The sequence below is a fragment of the Eurytemora carolleeae genome, unplaced genomic scaffold, assembly GCF_000591075.1.
Source record: "Eurytemora carolleeae unplaced genomic scaffold, Eaff_2.0 scaffold133, whole genome shotgun sequence".
Taxonomy (NCBI): domain Eukaryota; kingdom Metazoa; phylum Arthropoda; class Copepoda; order Calanoida; family Temoridae; genus Eurytemora; species Eurytemora carolleeae.
In genome coordinates this window covers 54006-71803 of record NW_019396188.1, presented here as the reverse complement: position 1 = coordinate 71803, position 17798 = coordinate 54006, and the positions used below count along the sequence as shown (strand labels likewise).

Below are 17798 nucleotides of genomic sequence, written 5' to 3'. Positions count from 1 at the left end.
TTATGTACCATTCAAAAGTAGAAATGACATTTTATGTACCTATTGTTAAATTGTGAATGCTAACTTTGATATGAAATATATAATTTGTTCACTACAACCTAAACTTAATTTGAAAATTATAATTTCTTTGAATTTTAAATACTGTACGGTTGTACTGAAAATACTGTACGGTTGTACTAAAAATACTGTACGGTTGTACTGAAAAAAGTATTACTATTTATATTTTTTGTTGTTTTATATATTCTGCAGAGCTAACTTTGATTGAGGGATTTCCAAGTGCTCACACTGGATATCAAAATTAAACATTTAAGAGTGGCGTTACTCCACACAAAATCTCTGTTCTCACTATCTACTTTGGATTTAAATATTGTAGATTCTAGAATAAAAGGGAGTGAAATATTGTGGATTCTAGAATAAAAGGGAGTGAAATATTGTAAATTCTAGAATAAAAGAGAGTGAAATATTGTAGATTCTAGAATAAAAGGGAGTGAAATATTGTAATTCTAGAATAAAAGGGAGTGAAATATTGTAGATTCTAGAATAAAAGGGAGTGAAATATTGTAGATTCTAGAATAAAAGGGAGTGAAATATTGTAGATTCTAGAATAAAGCAAAAATCTACTTCTTAAAAAATCAAATCTCAAAACAAGTGCTTTATAGTTCTAAAAGTGAGCTTACTGCAGGGTAAAATTAAAGGCAAAGGCTTTGCGACACTTTAAAGTCGATCCAATCTAGTTAATTAATGCAACTTTTCAAAGCAGTCTGGGTTAAGGTTTTCGCGAAATGACCAATATTTTTTGCGCACCATTATGATTATGCTACTCTCAATTGGCTACTTAGTAGTACTTAACTAATCAGTTTGATAAAAAAAAAGAATATGTGAATCTTCCCCCCTCAACTTTAACTAACAAATTCTTAATTATGACCATTTGCAAAAAGTGCTGCACAACAAAAGAAATATTTAATGCAATTAAAACAGATGCAACTAACGCAAACAATCTCAGATAAAATCAAGTCAAATCAAATGATATCATATAAAATGAAATGAAATCAAGTAAAGTCAAATAAGATCAAATAAGATCAAATAAGATAAAAAAGATAATTATTGAATTCTATTATTTAACAAACAATTCATTGCTGTTATAAACATTAAACAAAAAGACTAAATAAAATACAAACATATTTTTAAATTCTATATTTACTGAGTATACAGGGTTACTCACAAAGACTGAGAACGTAAAGACGACCTGAAACTCTTTTTTTCTAAGGTTACATTAAGTATGGACAAAGAAAGAAACAAATAAAGAAAGAAATCATGAATATTAGAAAATAGACAGCGTTAGCCCCGTACAGTCGTCTCTGAAGTCTCATCCTTTGTGGTTAACCCTGTATATAAGTTCTAAGCTAAACTAACAAACAATTTAATTGGATCTCAAAATTCGTCCGAAAAAGTTAACAAAATAATATAACAACTGGTATTTAACATTACTTGTTGGATATTTAGAATATAAAATAATTTAATAATTATATAAAATAATAAAAATGGAAGTTCATCAAACACTTGAAGGGACTATAAGTGAAATTTTCATCAATTTTCCGATTAACAAGGGTACTTTTTAAATCACTTTTAAAGAGAAAAATCCTGATTAAAAATAAAACATGTTTGGCGGCTAGACGAGCTAGACAAACTAGGTAATTCAGAATTTTCTTAATCGGAAACGTCAATCCATAAATAGTAAATCACTTGCAATTACGTGTTCGGTCCCTTTAAGCTTTTTAAATGTTTTTGCATATGTCCAATAGAACTGGAAGATAACTGTTACATCTGGAAAAAAATATAAATTGTTTTTTTTTATAAAAATATAAAAATCATTTAATTCTTGAGTTCGAGAGTTTTTAACTCCATCAAACCTTAGGAGTTTGCACCTTTTAGTCTAATGTCTATAAAAAAAAAATAATGATCTGCATAATTCTATCAAACGCATGCGTGTATAAAAGTTTTTTTTCATAAAAAATCTAAATTTCACAATATTTAAAATACTTTTGATGCATTTGTCTGTCCCAATACTCAATGTAACTATTGTCCTGTAAAATTATTCGGGGAAAATTTGTTCATTTAGAAATCTGGATTGTAGCGTTGAGGTTGCTGAACCCTGCCCGCCCAGTTTTGCTGCTGTGCCCGGTCAGCAAGTTGCTCTGGTCGGCGAGCTAGCTCGTCCCAGTCTGCTGACCGACGGCCGGCCAGCTGAGCACGGTAGCCAGACTCAGGTTGGTGAAGTTTTAAATCATTTCCTGAAAATGTTAAATATGATATTTTTCTTTACTTTTTAGAAAATTGGATAAATTAAAAAAGAGTTTTGATGACGTATTTTCAAACTTGTAATCGACTGTCATCGTCATATTTATAAGTATTTCATGTCGTTGAAGACTCTTTTTTTGTGAATAACTTTGTAAATATGATTGGTTCTTCGTTTCGGTTCGTTTTTGCCAGCTTTTAGGACTTTAAGTTTTTCCCAACAGTTTGGGACTTTAAGTGTTTCCCAACAGTTTGGGACTTTAAGTGTTTCCCAACAGTTTGGGACTTAAAGTTTTTCCCAACAGTTTGGGACTTTAAGTTTTAACAGGTTTCCCAAAAATCTGAGAAGTTTCACGAATTTCAAATACAGGGTGTCCCACGAAACATGTCAGTATGCAGGACGACTTGAATGTCGTCTTGATTTTTGATATAATTTGCTGCGTTTATTTGTCAATATAATTTTAGAAGCAAATTTCTAGAGATAATAATCACAAAATTTCAATATTGCCCGAGATATGAAGAATTTCGTTCAGATTTCTACAATTTTGCTTTTATTTAACAAAATTGAAATCTGAACCAAACTCTTTATATCTCCGCTAATATTGAAAGCACAAAAAACGCAGACCACTTTTTGGAAATGCCAGGGCTAGGAGAATTATGTGATCGTTGTTTCAAGAATCATACATGTTAAAGTAGATAGAAGACTAAATGTCACAAATAAATTCAAATACCAAAGACGACTTTCAAGTCGTCTTGCTATTGTCATGTTTCGTGGGACACCCTGTATGTTCATTCTAAACATTTGCTTTCTAACACTATGCCAAATTTTGAATATGCAAGATACAACCCTACTACTTGTATTTACCTAATCCCAAATAGAAGTATGGATTAAAAATATCCCGATACAAGGCAGTTTCTTGAATTTGGTTTTACGTCATTTAAAGGGACTGTAAGCGTAATTTCAAGTTACTCTCCATGCAAAAATGGCAATGCTTGATTTACAACGGTACCCTTAAAAGCTGATCAACTTTTCGAATCAGAAAAACGAGGCTATCTATCTATCTATCTATCTATCTATCTATCTATCTATCTATCTATCTATCTATCTATCTATCTATCTATCTATTTATCACATTTTTGATCAGATAAAGGATCACTATAGTTTCAGTATAAGTAAATATTTCCATTTTGGATGATGAGATAGATACAAAGATAGATGTTACCCCGATGCTATTTATATTGGTTCAGAATAGACAACAAACACATGGCTGAACCCTGATTGGATCAGGCGCTAATGGACTCGGCATACTAGAGTGCAATGGTTCCGTTGTAAATCGGGCATTGCAATCTTTGCATGAAGGGTCACATAAAATTACGCCTACAGTCCCTTTAAAGTCTTATTTGCAGTGGATAGCCTTGTATTTACCTAATCCCGGATAGAAGTATGGATTGTTAGCAGGAGCTTTCAAGGAATCTACGTCGTCTTCCATATCCTAAATAAAAACAGCTTTAAAATGTCGTCTTGACAAGTTTTTAATGACTTTTAAAATATTATACAGAGTGTCCCACATCAAATTAGACCGCGTCAATGGGTCTAAAATATGATTTGGGGACAAATCAGAAAATTTAAGAAGAATGAATTATTTTGACAAATTTAATAAGGCTATTAGAAAATTGTTTTTGCAGAAAATGCTATATTTTCCGAGTATTATATGCGTATTTTGGCGCTAAAGATTGGAGATAATCTAATATGATATGGGACGCTCTGTACCTAAACTTAGGAATTGTATAAATATGTAATATATTCTGTGTTAATGCTTGATGCGATCTATATTATCCATGTTAGTAATATATCTTAACTATCTGTATTTTGACCCTGTCCGACTAGTCCGGTCAGTTTAGTTTCACATATAAAATAAATTAGTTCAATACGAATCTTTGAGTTATACGGACGTATACAGAGCCTTGAGTTTTGGCTAGAGATTGAGAGCCTTGAGTTTTGGCTAGAGATAGAGTCAGTTAGATTATAATTAGACTTTGAGTTGAGTTATCTCGGGAGCTAGATTTATTACAAATAGATAGATTGCCATGCAGATATGCAGGAACAATTTGAAGAGCTGCATATAACTTTTTAATTAAAAAACTAAATATCTATCAGTTCATTATCAGTTGGCTTAGAAGCCAACATGTTATTGATTCTTTCGATGTCTCCAATTCCTTTATTAGAAACTAGCTGAAGTGCCCGGCGTTGGCCGTGGAATAAAAAGAAAAAAGTTTTATTTTTTAGCCTATTTCTGGCCCCAGGCTAATATTGCTCTAATATCGTCTTCCTATTCCACAGTTTTTAGATTCCACTGTATAATCTTCTTTTCCGCAGATTTATTTTAAATCACTTGAGAAGGTGAAAAAAGAAAAGCTTGTGAATAAGTGCATTGTGACCTTTAAGAATTCTAATCCAAGAAAGAATGATGCTTCAGCAACGCCATTACGGTCTTTATTCAGTCTTTTCTTAAATTTTAAATTAACTAGAAGTAAACAGGGTGGCCCACAAAGGATGAGACTATTAACTAGAAGTATACAGGGTGGTCCTCAAAGGATGAGACTATTAACTAGAAGTATACAGGGTGGCCCACAAAGGATGAGACTATTAACTAGAAGTATACAGGGTGGTCCACAAAGGATGAGATTATTAACTAGAAGTATACAGGGTGGTCCACAAAGGATGAGACTATAAAGACGATTGGAAACTCTAAAATATGATCCCAAGGTTAATTTGAATTTAGTCTTTAATGATTTGGAAAAGAAATAAACAAGTTTAAACACTAGAGTTTACACACTAGAGTTTACACACTAGAGTTTACACACTAGAGTTTACACACTAGATTTTACACACTAGAGTTTACACACTAGAGTGTACACACTAGAGTTTTAGTAGAAGTAAATATTCCATTTAGTGTATAGCGCCGATTTAAGGATAATTAGATAATGAGATGGATAAAAAGATAGATGTTACCGCCATGTTATTTCTATTGGTCCAGAAAAAACACCAAACACATGAATGAACCCTGATTGGATCAGGCGCTAATGGGCTCGGCATATAAGAGTGTACAGTTTCTATTGATTCAGAAAAAACACCAAACACATAACTGAACCCTGATTGGATCAGGCGTTAATGGACTCGGCATATAAGAGTGTACAGTTTCTATTGGTTCAGAAAAAACACCAAACACATAACAGAACCCTGGTTGGATCAGGCGCTAATGGATTCGGCATATAAGAGTGTATACAGTTTCTATTGGTTCAGAAAAGACACCAAACACGTGACTGAACCCTGATTGGATCAGGCGCTACTGGACTCGGCATGTATGAGTGTATACAGTTTCTATTGGTTCAGAAAAGACACCAAACACGTGACTGAACCCTGATTGGATCAGGCGCTACTGGACTCGGCATGTAAGAGTGTACAGTTTCAGGGAGTTTTGAATAGTATGAAACAGACAGTGTTAGTTCCGTTAAGCCGTCTCTGAACTATCATCCTCTGTGGGGAACCCTGTATTATGTCTATGGCAAAATCAACCTGTAAGTATTTTTGTTTAAAACAAAAATATAACAAAAATATAGATCTCATTCTTTATGGAGAACCCTGGTATGTTTGTTTACCTCTACTCTCTGTTTGTTATTGTTGAGTGAATTCACGTATTTATCGAGATGAGGTTGATAAATACCACTTTCAGGTTGATACGCTTTCTGCTCATAAGGTTGATATTGTTGTTGTTGTTGTTGTTGATATTGCTGCTGGGGGTACAATAGCTGCTTAGCGTACTGCATTTGTTGTTGTTGTTGTTGCTGTAAATAGCGCTGGGGGTACTCAATCTGGAAACAAAAGAATTAAATTTTGTTATAAAAAATTTAGTGATTACAATAATTAAAATATTTATGAAACTATTTTTTTTTTGGGTTCTCAGTTTTCACACAGACATTTGCTAGGTTCAGCATTCTTTTTAACCAAACATAGATAAAAAATTAATTTAATTTTAATATTCATTCAAATTTGAAAATTTTTTAAACAAATCCAAGAATTAAAGTTTACAGTGCACAGTGGTATTCTATACCGCTAATTTAACATTAGCGCGATGATTTCTAGATAACACTGCTTTAATGATATTAACCTTGAAGTGCTCAAGAATGTACATAATGATATTAACCTTGAAGTGCTCAAGAATGTACATAATGATATTAACCTTGAAGTGCTCAAGAATGTACATAATTGTTTCATAAAAATAAAATGTATAAAGTTGATTTTTTAAAAAGGAGTTGAGAGGGTAAAAAACTTATAAATATAAAACCAGCTAAAACAGGAAACTATTTTCTTCGCACTTTTAGAAAAAACATTTTCACCTGAGGCTTCTGATTTTTTTGTCGAAGGCTTCTTACTTCTGGGTCCAATTGTGCTATTTCCGGTTGTATGTTGCGGACTTCCGGTTGCAAGTTACGGACTTCCGGTTGCAAGTTCCGGACTTCCGGTCGGATATTCCGAACTTCCGGTTTCTGAATGAATGGCTTCACCTGACTCCTTGGAATTCTCATATCAAACTAAACACAGATAATGTTTTAAATAATAAGAAAGTACAATAAATTACTTCATTTTCTTTATTTGATTACAGTTTAGATACATTTTCTTTACTATATAATTTACAGAGTAAATACATCATCAGAAAACTAGAATAAAGTACGCATTACAAATTCTCCGGATTTGTACCACGAAATGTTTTATTCAGCATTTTCAAACTTTTATCTTTTTATTGTTTATTAATCGTTTAGGTTTACAGCTATTTAGATGTTAACAGTTTAATTACTTTACACTGTTGAAAGAAAGTTGGATTGAGCGATAATAACTAAAATTCATATTTTTATTTATTTCTGAAATTCTTAATAATTACTAAATGATTTTGACAGAGCTGGAAAATGGAAAAAACACACTTTCAATACTCATGTGTTTTTGATTTTTTTGATTTTTTTAATTAGAACTCACCTGGCTTTGATAGGAAGGTTGAGAGGCAGCATTAGCTGGCGGAGCTGGAGCCAGAGGTTTAGATACAACTCCTGGAGATTGAAATACCGGAGATAAAGCAGCTACTGATGGTGATACAGCTGAGGGAGGGGAGGGAGCAGCTTGAGCAGGTTCAGCTCCTTGAAGCTCAGCTCTAGGGGAAGAGCTGGAGCTGCTGCTGGGAATGGGATCCTGGAGATCAATACATTCAATTTTTGTTTATCAATTTACAAAAAAAACTTCGAATATTAAATAACACCTTATTCACCAAATTACGTTATTTCACTGACAGTACATAAAATAATATAATTTTACTAATCACTTAGTTATTTCACTGACAGTACATAAAATAATATAATTTTACTAATCACTTAGTTATTTCACTGACAGTACATACAATAATATAATTTTACTAATCACTTAGTTATTTCACTAATTTTAGTTTTTTAATAAAATATTATTTCTGGAATATTATGCATATTAAAGCCCTACCTCTAGATGATTAGGTTCCTGCATGACAGGACTAGCTGAGCTACTTCGGACAGGGGGTACAGGATTTAGAGCTCCTATTCCTAGAATTCTTGGGTTTTATCTAATATCTTTTAAAAATGAAAAAATTGAAATATCTGTATAATTTATCATCTAAAAGAAAAGTTAAATATGAAAATAGTTTTAAAGCCGTGCAAAGAAAGACCTGTAACCTTTAACCTATGCAGATGAAAGACAAACTTGCTATACGCTGTATTTCCACCGGCTAAAACCGGACTTCCTTATGAACATCTCTGATTTAAAAATGCAGCTAAACTTCCTTGTGGGATGATTTATTTCTCTAAAAAGATCGTTTAGCTTATGTTTACCTAAAGAGCATGATGTACGGCAGTTATCATTCTCATCAACGGATGAAAAAATTCCGTTCTTTGTTTTAAATCAGAAATACTTACGAGGAAGTCTGGTTTTAACCGGTGGAAATACAGTGTGCAATACCTGACCCTTTAAAGGGAGTGTTCGCGAAAAATGAAAGGGGGTATAGGCTTAATGCGATAAAAAAAGCGCTTTTGATCGCCCCTAATCTTACTTCTATCTGTTGCGTCTATAAGGAAAAATTGTTAAAAACGACAAAAACCGAATAACGTAGTGTCCATACAAATTCAGAAAGATCAAGGGGTGTAATCTGTCGTCTTTGTAATAAGGACAGAGATCAGGGACAGAAGGGAATCGGTGTTAGGTATAGATCATGTAGTGACATACAGTACAAAGGAAAATACGGGTTGCGGCATCTGTTTATATACAGTGTACACAGCTCTGGGGTATGTAAACAGTAGACAGTAAATTTTGAGCATCATGCGATACTGTTCTGTGGTTAACTGTACCACAAATGGTTAAAGCTTCTTTCAACGAACTGCTGTCAAAGTCAAGGACTCAAAGATGAGAGCAGAGTATCCTGAAACCCTGCGTAGTTTTGCACTTACTCTGCATTATTCTGCATGCGCTTACAGGTATTAAGCGTTTAACCATAAGCCATTTAATCTATGTAAGTAACGCTTGGGGGGGGGGCTCCAAAAAATTGCTGATATCACATGTTTCTACATTCTTTTTTCAAGGGCTTTTTATAAATGTGGTTTTTAGATCTGTAGCTTTAGTTTTAAAAAAAATAATGGGGTATTTCAGTTTTTTGTACCCCCCCCCCTTCAATTTTGCATTTTTTTTATTAATTTCTTCCTCTTGAGTTAAATTTTATATTATGTAGCTGAAAAACAAAAATGGACAAGAGTTGAAAACAGTGTGATCTAAGATTGTTTGTGTACTTTGAGTATTGATATGTGTTTATGTTTAGATATCTACGAGAAGTGTTTTACAGCACTTTACCACACGAAAGCATATTGAGGAAGTGTTGTGAAAATTTAGATGCCTCGCCAGAATTTACAGAGCAATTATAAGTTTAAAAAATTACATTTGAACTAATTGGTTGCTGAGATAGGGGAATCCAAGATCCAAGATGCAAAGATGAAAGACAAAATATTTTGTGCCAGATAGATATTAAACCGAATCTGCCTCAAAACTGTGTCTAATCTGAATGACAGAACACCCTGATATCTTTAACCCTATCTCTGAATATAATTACTAATTTACTTTTTGACAAAATCATTATTTTGGCATATGTCGAAAAACCAATATAAGGTTGAGAAATTTAAAATAAAATACATCAACAACATTTTTAGCATACTAGTTAGGGCCGAACCATGTGCCCCCCTCTTGTAGGATGAAATGGAGGGAGGACTCGCACGCATGGCTGCGTTAATAATTCTCAGTAATTCGAGCCCGTTTTATATCAAAAGAGCCATTTTGGATGTTTTGCGTCATGTTTTTCATATTGCTAAATATGCTAAATATTTTTTGAATATTTGAACTTTGCACAAGGAGTTAGAAAAACGACTTGACAAATGTACATTAATTGGTTTCTGCATTTATATTCATGCTTAAAAGGACGTCTACAAAAATCCCCCTCTTCTTTAAATGTACATGTTAACCTTTATGTTCAATTATAAGGGTTCTGTACAATTCCCCTGTACAAACTGTCCATCAGCATTCTATACTCTAACCTTTCTCCGAGAAAGATGCAACATTCGACTTAGACCGTAAAAAATCTATTTAATTTCAAACAAATCATTCAGATATTACAACCTATAGTCATCGATTATCTTTCGCCACATTATATATATAGTTGATTTTTCATAATATGTTTTAATAGTTATGATCTAAGAGTTACTTATAAAAACATTTATTCCTGTTTCAAGGATTTTTGGTAATGAAGACGACATTTTATTATTTTCAAGGAATGTTCGAAAACAAGTTGTAAGCTAAATATTATTTTAAAAAATAAAATCAAAACATATTATGAAAAATCAACTTTATACAAATGTGGCGAAAGATAATCGATGACTATAGGTTGTAATATCTGAATAATTTGTTTGAAATTAAATAGATTTTTTACGGTCTAAGTCGTATGTTGCATCTTTCTGAATTTGTATGGACACCACGTTCCTCGGTATTAGTCGTTTTTAACAATTTTCTCCTTATAGACGCAACAGCTAGCAGTAAGATTAGTAGCGATCAAAAGTTTTTTTTTTATCGCATTAAGCCTATACCCCCTTTCATTTTTCGCGAACACTCCCTTTCAGGACCCGAAGATGAAAAACCATTTTACTGGAATTATATAAACCCACACTTTTAAAACTGCGTAGGAAGAAATAAATTTACAGTAATATAAATTGACGGGAGCTCAAACCTGAATGATATCCAAGAATTGAAGGTTCACTATAGTTTCAGTAGAAGTAAATATTTCCATTTACTGATAGCGCCGATTGAAAGATTCATAACTCTAATTGGATAATGAGATAGATAGAAAGATAGATGTTTCTATTGGTTCAGAATAAACAACAAACACATGACTGAACCCTGATTGGATCAGGCGCTAATGGACTCGGCAAACAGGAGTGGGTTGACCCCATTTATTATTCAAATAACTATACCATTACCTTGAAAGTTAGTTTGGGCTGCACCGCTTAATCTTTGAATTTCTCTGATCTGTTCTTGGAGCCGGGCCTTCTCATCCTTATACATAGAAACAAAATAAGAATACAAATTGTTTCCCCCAGGTAAGGTTTCCAGCGAAAGAAAACTTTCGCGAAAAAATGCGAAAATTTTTGTACATATTTTGCTTACTTTTCTGTGAAAATGAATTAAGCGAAACAATAAATTTCGCAACACAATTCTCTGCTCTGAGAGCTCAGCATTAGAAGTTTTATCATATCATAATTAATCTTTTTTATCGCAAAATTTTTGCATTTTTTTCCCCAAAAAATTTCCCATTTCTTTCGCGGTATTTTCGCATTTATCGCGAAACATGCAAAACCATGCTAAATTTTGTGCGAAATTTTTTAACGATTTCCCCTTTTCGCTGAAAACCCAACCCCATCCCATCCTCATAATATAATTTTCCCTCTAATAAATTTGTTCGACCTGCAAACACTGAACGTCTTTTTTGAGTTTTGTTTACACTGACCTGTAATAACTGTAATTCTGTTTTGTGTACACAGACCTGTAATTACTGTAATTCTGTTATGTGGACATAGACCTATAATTTAACTTTAATTCTGTTTTATGTACAAAGACCTGTAATAACGGTAATTCTATTTGTGTACACTGACCTGTAACAACCGTTATTCTGTTTTGTGTACACTGACCTGTAACAATTGCAATTCTATTTTGTGTACACTGACCTGTAATAACTGTACTGTATCTACAGATTGCTGGAGCTGTTTGAACAGGGCAGAATATTGATCCTTGAATTTATCCCGATCTAAAAAAATATTTATAGAACTCTGTTTAAGTACAAAAAAAAAAGATTTCAGCATTAATGACCTACTCGTATATAATTCACCCTGGACTAACCAGGGCAAGATGTGTTTCGTTTCTTCAATTTGAATTTAAATTTGTGTATTTTTCTAGAATCTTTATTTTCACTTTTTTATTCAAAACGCCAACAAAAAGTATAAAATAGAAAGGGCTAAATTTATGTTTCAGAGGATAAATCGGGATCGAAAGTCACGGCTTGCTGGCCGATAAAGACAGAATCCCAGGAAACATTTTTACCGACCATATGTGCCGATGGCGAAGTTGGCGGGTAAAATATTCTGGACTTTAAATGTTCGCCATCGGTTTGTTGGAGACTAAATGTTTGCAGGGAGTGCAAAGGTGTAAGAGAGTACATCGATTTATTAAGGGCTATAATATGCGATATTAAGGGCTATAATATGCGATATTAAGGGCTATAATATGCGATATTAAGGGCTATAATATGCGATATTAAGGGCTATAATATGCGATATTAAGGACTATAATATGCGATATTTTCAACAGAGCCCAAAATTTAAGACAGGATATCGTTCTGAAAAACAATTTTAAAGCCCGGATTAGGCAGTTTTGTGAATATTTTTGTAATGAAATATATTTATTCATTTTGTTAATATTCTCAATTTTTTTTCGAATCACTTAAATCAAAATCTACACAAAAGTTAAGGCCCCAAAAAGGAAAGTTTTGTCCAACAATACTTTTTTAAATTTCGGGCTCAGCAGGTTCCATTGTGTACAACTGGTGTACACGCGAAAAAAAACAAATGTCTGTATTCAGGGATATTTAAGGATCCTTAGAATACGAAATACAAAACCTTCAAAAATAGACTCATTCATAATTTTCATGTTTTATGTTCAAAGATATAGTATTTAATTCTTTGAAAATTGTAAAACTTAATCCCTGAATGGGTATTATATGCCGTTAGATAGCAGTCAAAAACCTTTCGTGGAAACGTAGCATCTCGTTCCGGTACAACTATAGGCTTTCTTAGCCTTGCCCTTGAGAGCTCATGAGCAGACTGTATATATCTAGTCTTTTGGACCAAACTGTATACGAATTAGATAGATACCTGCAGTGAATACAGCAATACTATCTCGTAATTAGATAGATACCTGCAGTTAATACAGCAATACTATCTCGTAATTTCATAAGTTCAGAAGCCTTTGAGGAATTGGCATCATCCACTCTTGCCCTAGAAGATAATAAATAGAAAAAAATATAATAATAATAATAAATACATTAACAATAATATTTTATGCTCACCTCAATTTTTTATTTGCATTGTTTGCTTCCTCTATATCTGCTATTGCTTTTGCATTGGATTTACTAAAATTAATATTATTAAAGTAATTGATTGATTGATCGAGTTTCAAAGTAAGACGACTTGTTGGAAATCTAAAACATTTACATTCCGTGGTACAATAGTTGTAATATCATAGAAGTAACTTACAAGCAATTTCAATTGGCATTCTATTCTGTCAATTCTGTCAATTTCCTTTCTTTACTCTGCTTCATAGATTTTAAATTATAGATTGTGTGCAATCTTCATAATGTTACTCACCAAAGATAATGTTTCATATTTCATTAATAGTTTTATTCAACTACAAAGCACGAGATAAAACAAATCAAAAATCACAATTTACTATGTAGTTTGGACCCGCCTAACCAGAGTAGGTTGTTTTATATGGTTGGCCCACTATATGAACGAATGAGAATTGTAAATAAATACATGGGTATACACTGTACAGTGTATATTTTAAACATAATAATGATTGTTAAATCAGGAGGTGGTGAGGAAGTAAAAGGGAAAGGGAGGGTACTCAGCTGACAGAGAGTAACATAAGTTATTAAAATCATGTTTATGAACTAAAGATTTAGTTTCTTTAAGCTCTAATTCAATCGAATTCCATATTTTTGGAAAACATTCTAGCGTTTTAAAGAGAACCCGTTCAAAATTATATGATTTTGATCTATTTGGTTCAGCTTAAGAATCAAAAATATCATGGAAAGAAGTTGGCCGTTTGAATGTTTGATATGGACATGTCATATTTACAAGGAGGACCACTTTCATTTACACCAAGCATGATTATCTCAACACATTATCCTATTACAAAACCTTGATATCAAATCTTAAAGCTTGATTATCTCAACACATTATCCTATTACAAAACCTTGATATCAAATCTTAAAGCTTGATTATCTCAGAAGAGTAATGACTACAGAAGTCAGAACTTCTGTGTTTGTGGATCTTGGGATCAAGTATTGATCTCCATATTCTTGGAATCAAGTATTGATCTCCATATTCTTGGGATCAAGTATTGATCTCCATATTCTTGGGATCAAGTATTGATCTCCATATTCTTGGGATTAACAATAATCCACACAGAAGCTTCGACATCTGCAGTATGAAAAATCATCTTACCTGAGAGTTTTATATTTGCTTTCTAACTTAATGTTAGATTCTGATAACAAGGCAAATTTTTCCTCAACTTTCTCCTTTTCTTTCTCTAGTTTTCCAACCTGTATAAAATAGAGTATATTGACCTCTTCTAAGTCCTAATTCACTAAATGTAGACGCTAGGAAACTTTGTATGCAGGCTGGGATCTATAATGAAGGGGGAGAAATAAACTTACATATTTAGTTAAACAAAGAGAGAAACAAAAATGGCAACTACTCCCGAACCTGGTAAAAGCATACTTACTGGCTTTTTTTCTACCTTAGCCAACAATGGAGTCTTCCGGGGAAAACTGTTGGCTTCCCCAGGGTAATTGTAAGCTGTATAAAACAGTGCAGATAAATGTGTTAAACCTTAAATTCCGTTTTATATATATAGTTGATATTTCATAATATATATCACTTTTGAAAACATTTATTCCTGTTTCCGAGGATTTTTGATAATGAAGACGACATTTTCATATTTTCCAGGAATGTTCGAAAATCCAGCGCCAGCGAAAAATAATTTTTTTTTAAATCAAAAATATTAAGAGATATTACCTATATACGAATTCGTCGAAAAAAAATCGATGACTATTGTTTGTAATATCTGAATGATTTGTTTACGATCCGAGTTGAATGTTGCATATTTCCGAATTTGTGTGGAAGCTGCGTTCTTCGGTGTGAGTCGTTTTTAACAATTTTCTCCTTATAGACCCAACAGATAGAAGTAAGATTAGTAGTGATCAAAAGCGCTTATTTTTCGCCGTAAACCTATACCCCCTTTCATTTTTCGTGAACACTCCCTTTAATCTAAGTGTTAAACTATGGGACAATTTTTGGAAAAAATGGTCATATCCACCCTTACAACTGTTCTCAAGCTTTCTTTGGTAAAGTATAAAAATAAATTTGACAACTTTTTATTATAATTTTAAGCCTTCTCAGATTTTTTCGTCTCTATGTAAATCAAATCACTAATATAAACCAGAAAAAAGCGTCAAATACATCAAGATTGGTATAAAAATATCTGAAACGTCAAATACATCAAGATTAGTATAAAAACATAAGAAACGTCAAATACATCAAGATTGGTATAAAAATATCAGAAACGTCAAATACATCAAGATTGGTATAAAAATATCAGAAACGTCAAATACGTCAAGATTGGTATAAAAACATCAGAAACGTCAAATCGTTTCCTGAAACTTAATAATTTCAACAAAACCCGCTTTTGTGGATAGATATTTGTCATAGTACAGGGTGCTCCACAAAACATGGGAATTCAGTGACGAATTGGATGTCGTCTTTGTTATGAATTAGCATTGTAATACCTGATTTCACAAGCCATAGTATTATTATGTCTGCTAGAGTTTATTTTATGAAAAAGGTAAGAGTGTAAAGATGTGTCTATAATGTCTCCGCAAGATGAACAGTGAAGACGGACAAGTTTACTCTGTTTGTAAACTACAATTTTCTTGTTTTATTAAGTACAACCGTATACAGTTAAAACATAAACAAATAAATTTTGAACATAACAAACGAAACTCTTACAGATGACAGCTTTCTCCGTAGGTATCACTATACTAAATCAAAGAATTGTTTTAAAAGACGATATCGAATTCGTCACTGAATTCCCGTGTTTATTGGGACACCCTGTATCAAAAAACGAGTTTTTATCCTTAAATCAAACAATTTCAAAAATATGAAAAAACGGACAAATGGAAACATTACAATTGATGTAATGTATACTGTCCTAATTACCTTCTCTTTACAATTAAGATCTAGTTTATCTAGAGTTTGTTTTAATTCTCTTAAACTGCCCTCGTTGTCGTCCAAGTCTCTTTTCAGCCTCTCCTTCTCCATAGAAACAGCCTTCAGTCAACCAATCAATCATTTTTCATTTACCAATGTAGTATTGGGTACCCAGCGTTGCCCAGGGTAGTCATAGCTAGTCCCCCACCCGCGCTTTGTCGTAAATTACGATTTTAGTTATTTTTCCATATAAAAAACCGACCCACTCAGCTTAGAATCTCAAAACCAAGCTAAAAACATTTCCTTGGGCCTACTGAGTTCCTTGATAAAAATTTGGTCCAGGGGTTCAGGAGTAATTGGTCGGAAAACAACCAAACAGACAAACAGATTTTATATAGATATAAGAATAAGTTCATATGAAATAAAAATCGAATTTAAATTTAAATTGATTTTATTCCTTGAGTTGATCTGATTGCTTATCAACCATCATTTGATAGCTGTGAACTGAACTCGTCATTAGAGATATCTTTCAAATAATTGCAGATTTTAAACTTGATATTAGAGATTTCTAACAAATAGTTACAAATAAAAAATTTTTCATAAGAGATATTTCTAAAATAACTTTTACAAAAGTTAAGATTGAACATATTAGATAATAACCGGTAATAATAATAATAATAACTTAAATCAATCCTTACCTTATCGTTAAAAGATTTCATGACAAGGCCCCCAAGAAAAATAATAGCAAATCCTATGCCATAAACAAGATAGGCCTACACGGATATATATTTGTCATGTATTATAATATCGATAATTTGTATTTTAATATCTAGAATAAAATTATTAATTTTTATGACAAATTCACATCCCTTTCTGGTATTTCGGAAGACACTGACGTTAATCATTTTGTGCGATTTGAGGGGAAAAGTGAAAAATTTAATTATTTCATTCAAATCTGAAACAAACATATAAATGATATAAATAATTTTAAAATGAACACTATTACGAACTGGATAGACAATACCATCAAAAAAACATTTGGTTTGAAATGGTGACAAAATTCCAACTTTTAAAAGATTAATTCAAATCGTTAATCTCGGTAACGTATTCAAACACAGTAGAAATATCTTGATTTCTTCAACTATGAAAGAAAGGTAACGGTGAAGACTGAAGACGAGAAGACACTAACCAAAGATTCTCTCTTGACATTGGAGGGTTTCCCGGATCCCTGGCTTCTCATTGGTCAGAACCATTAAACCACGCTTTCCTATTGGTGCAAGAAAGTGAAAATATCAGCTGTTTGAACCATCATCAGCTGATCATGTAAACAAGAGTTTCCTCCAACTGAGTAGCCAATACAGGGATTTCATCCCCCCAACAAGCATATTTGGGAAATTTAAATTGTTCAGGGATTTCTGCTTTGAACTGAAAAAAATGAATTCAAACCTATCGGACAACTCTATTCCCAAATCTTCGTTCTCATGGGTTTGGGGAGAGTTCTTTGAAATCTAGAAGAAAGAATAAATTGATGATATGACAGCATACTAATTCCTCTAGGAAAAATAGATAATTTTTCTAGTATATAGCTTATATCGTTAAACCTTATACATTTGATAATTAGAAAAGTTGATTTTAAACTTTTTATCTTGTCTATCTAACATCTTATCCCTATCTTTCCAAATTTATGGATAATATAGTCTCAAAAAAAGTGACAAATAAGGAAGAAATGGGGTCCGCTAAGCAGTATTCTAGTTCACCCTCAGGCAACTCGAGCCGAATTTCACTATATTACACTAACATGAAGCTCGCACAATAAAAAATTCACAAAATAATCTTAATTCAGAAAGAAAATA

General features: G+C 32.6%; 1 protein-coding gene across 1 annotated transcript; it reads right to left on the bottom strand.

Annotated features, from left to right (window-relative positions):
- Positions 1-1084: 1084 nt before the first annotated feature.
- On the bottom strand, positions 1085-16918 carry LOC111697633 (putative mediator of RNA polymerase II transcription subunit 12). Its single transcript, XM_023467705.1, has 15 exons — positions 16815-16918; positions 16644-16718; positions 16403-16471; positions 15955-16065; positions 14182-14279; positions 13023-13085; positions 12872-12951; positions 11626-11705; positions 10882-10957; positions 7838-7917; positions 7328-7537; positions 6694-6888; positions 5956-6168; positions 3722-3788; positions 1085-2291 (listed from the first exon to the last, which is right to left on the bottom strand). Exons 1-15 carry the CDS (start codon positions 16911-16913, stop codon positions 2116-2118), a joined length of 1692 nt encoding a protein of 563 aa, XP_023323473.1. The 5' UTR covers positions 16914-16918; the 3' UTR covers positions 1085-2115.
- Between the last annotated feature and the right edge of the window lie 880 nt (positions 16919-17798).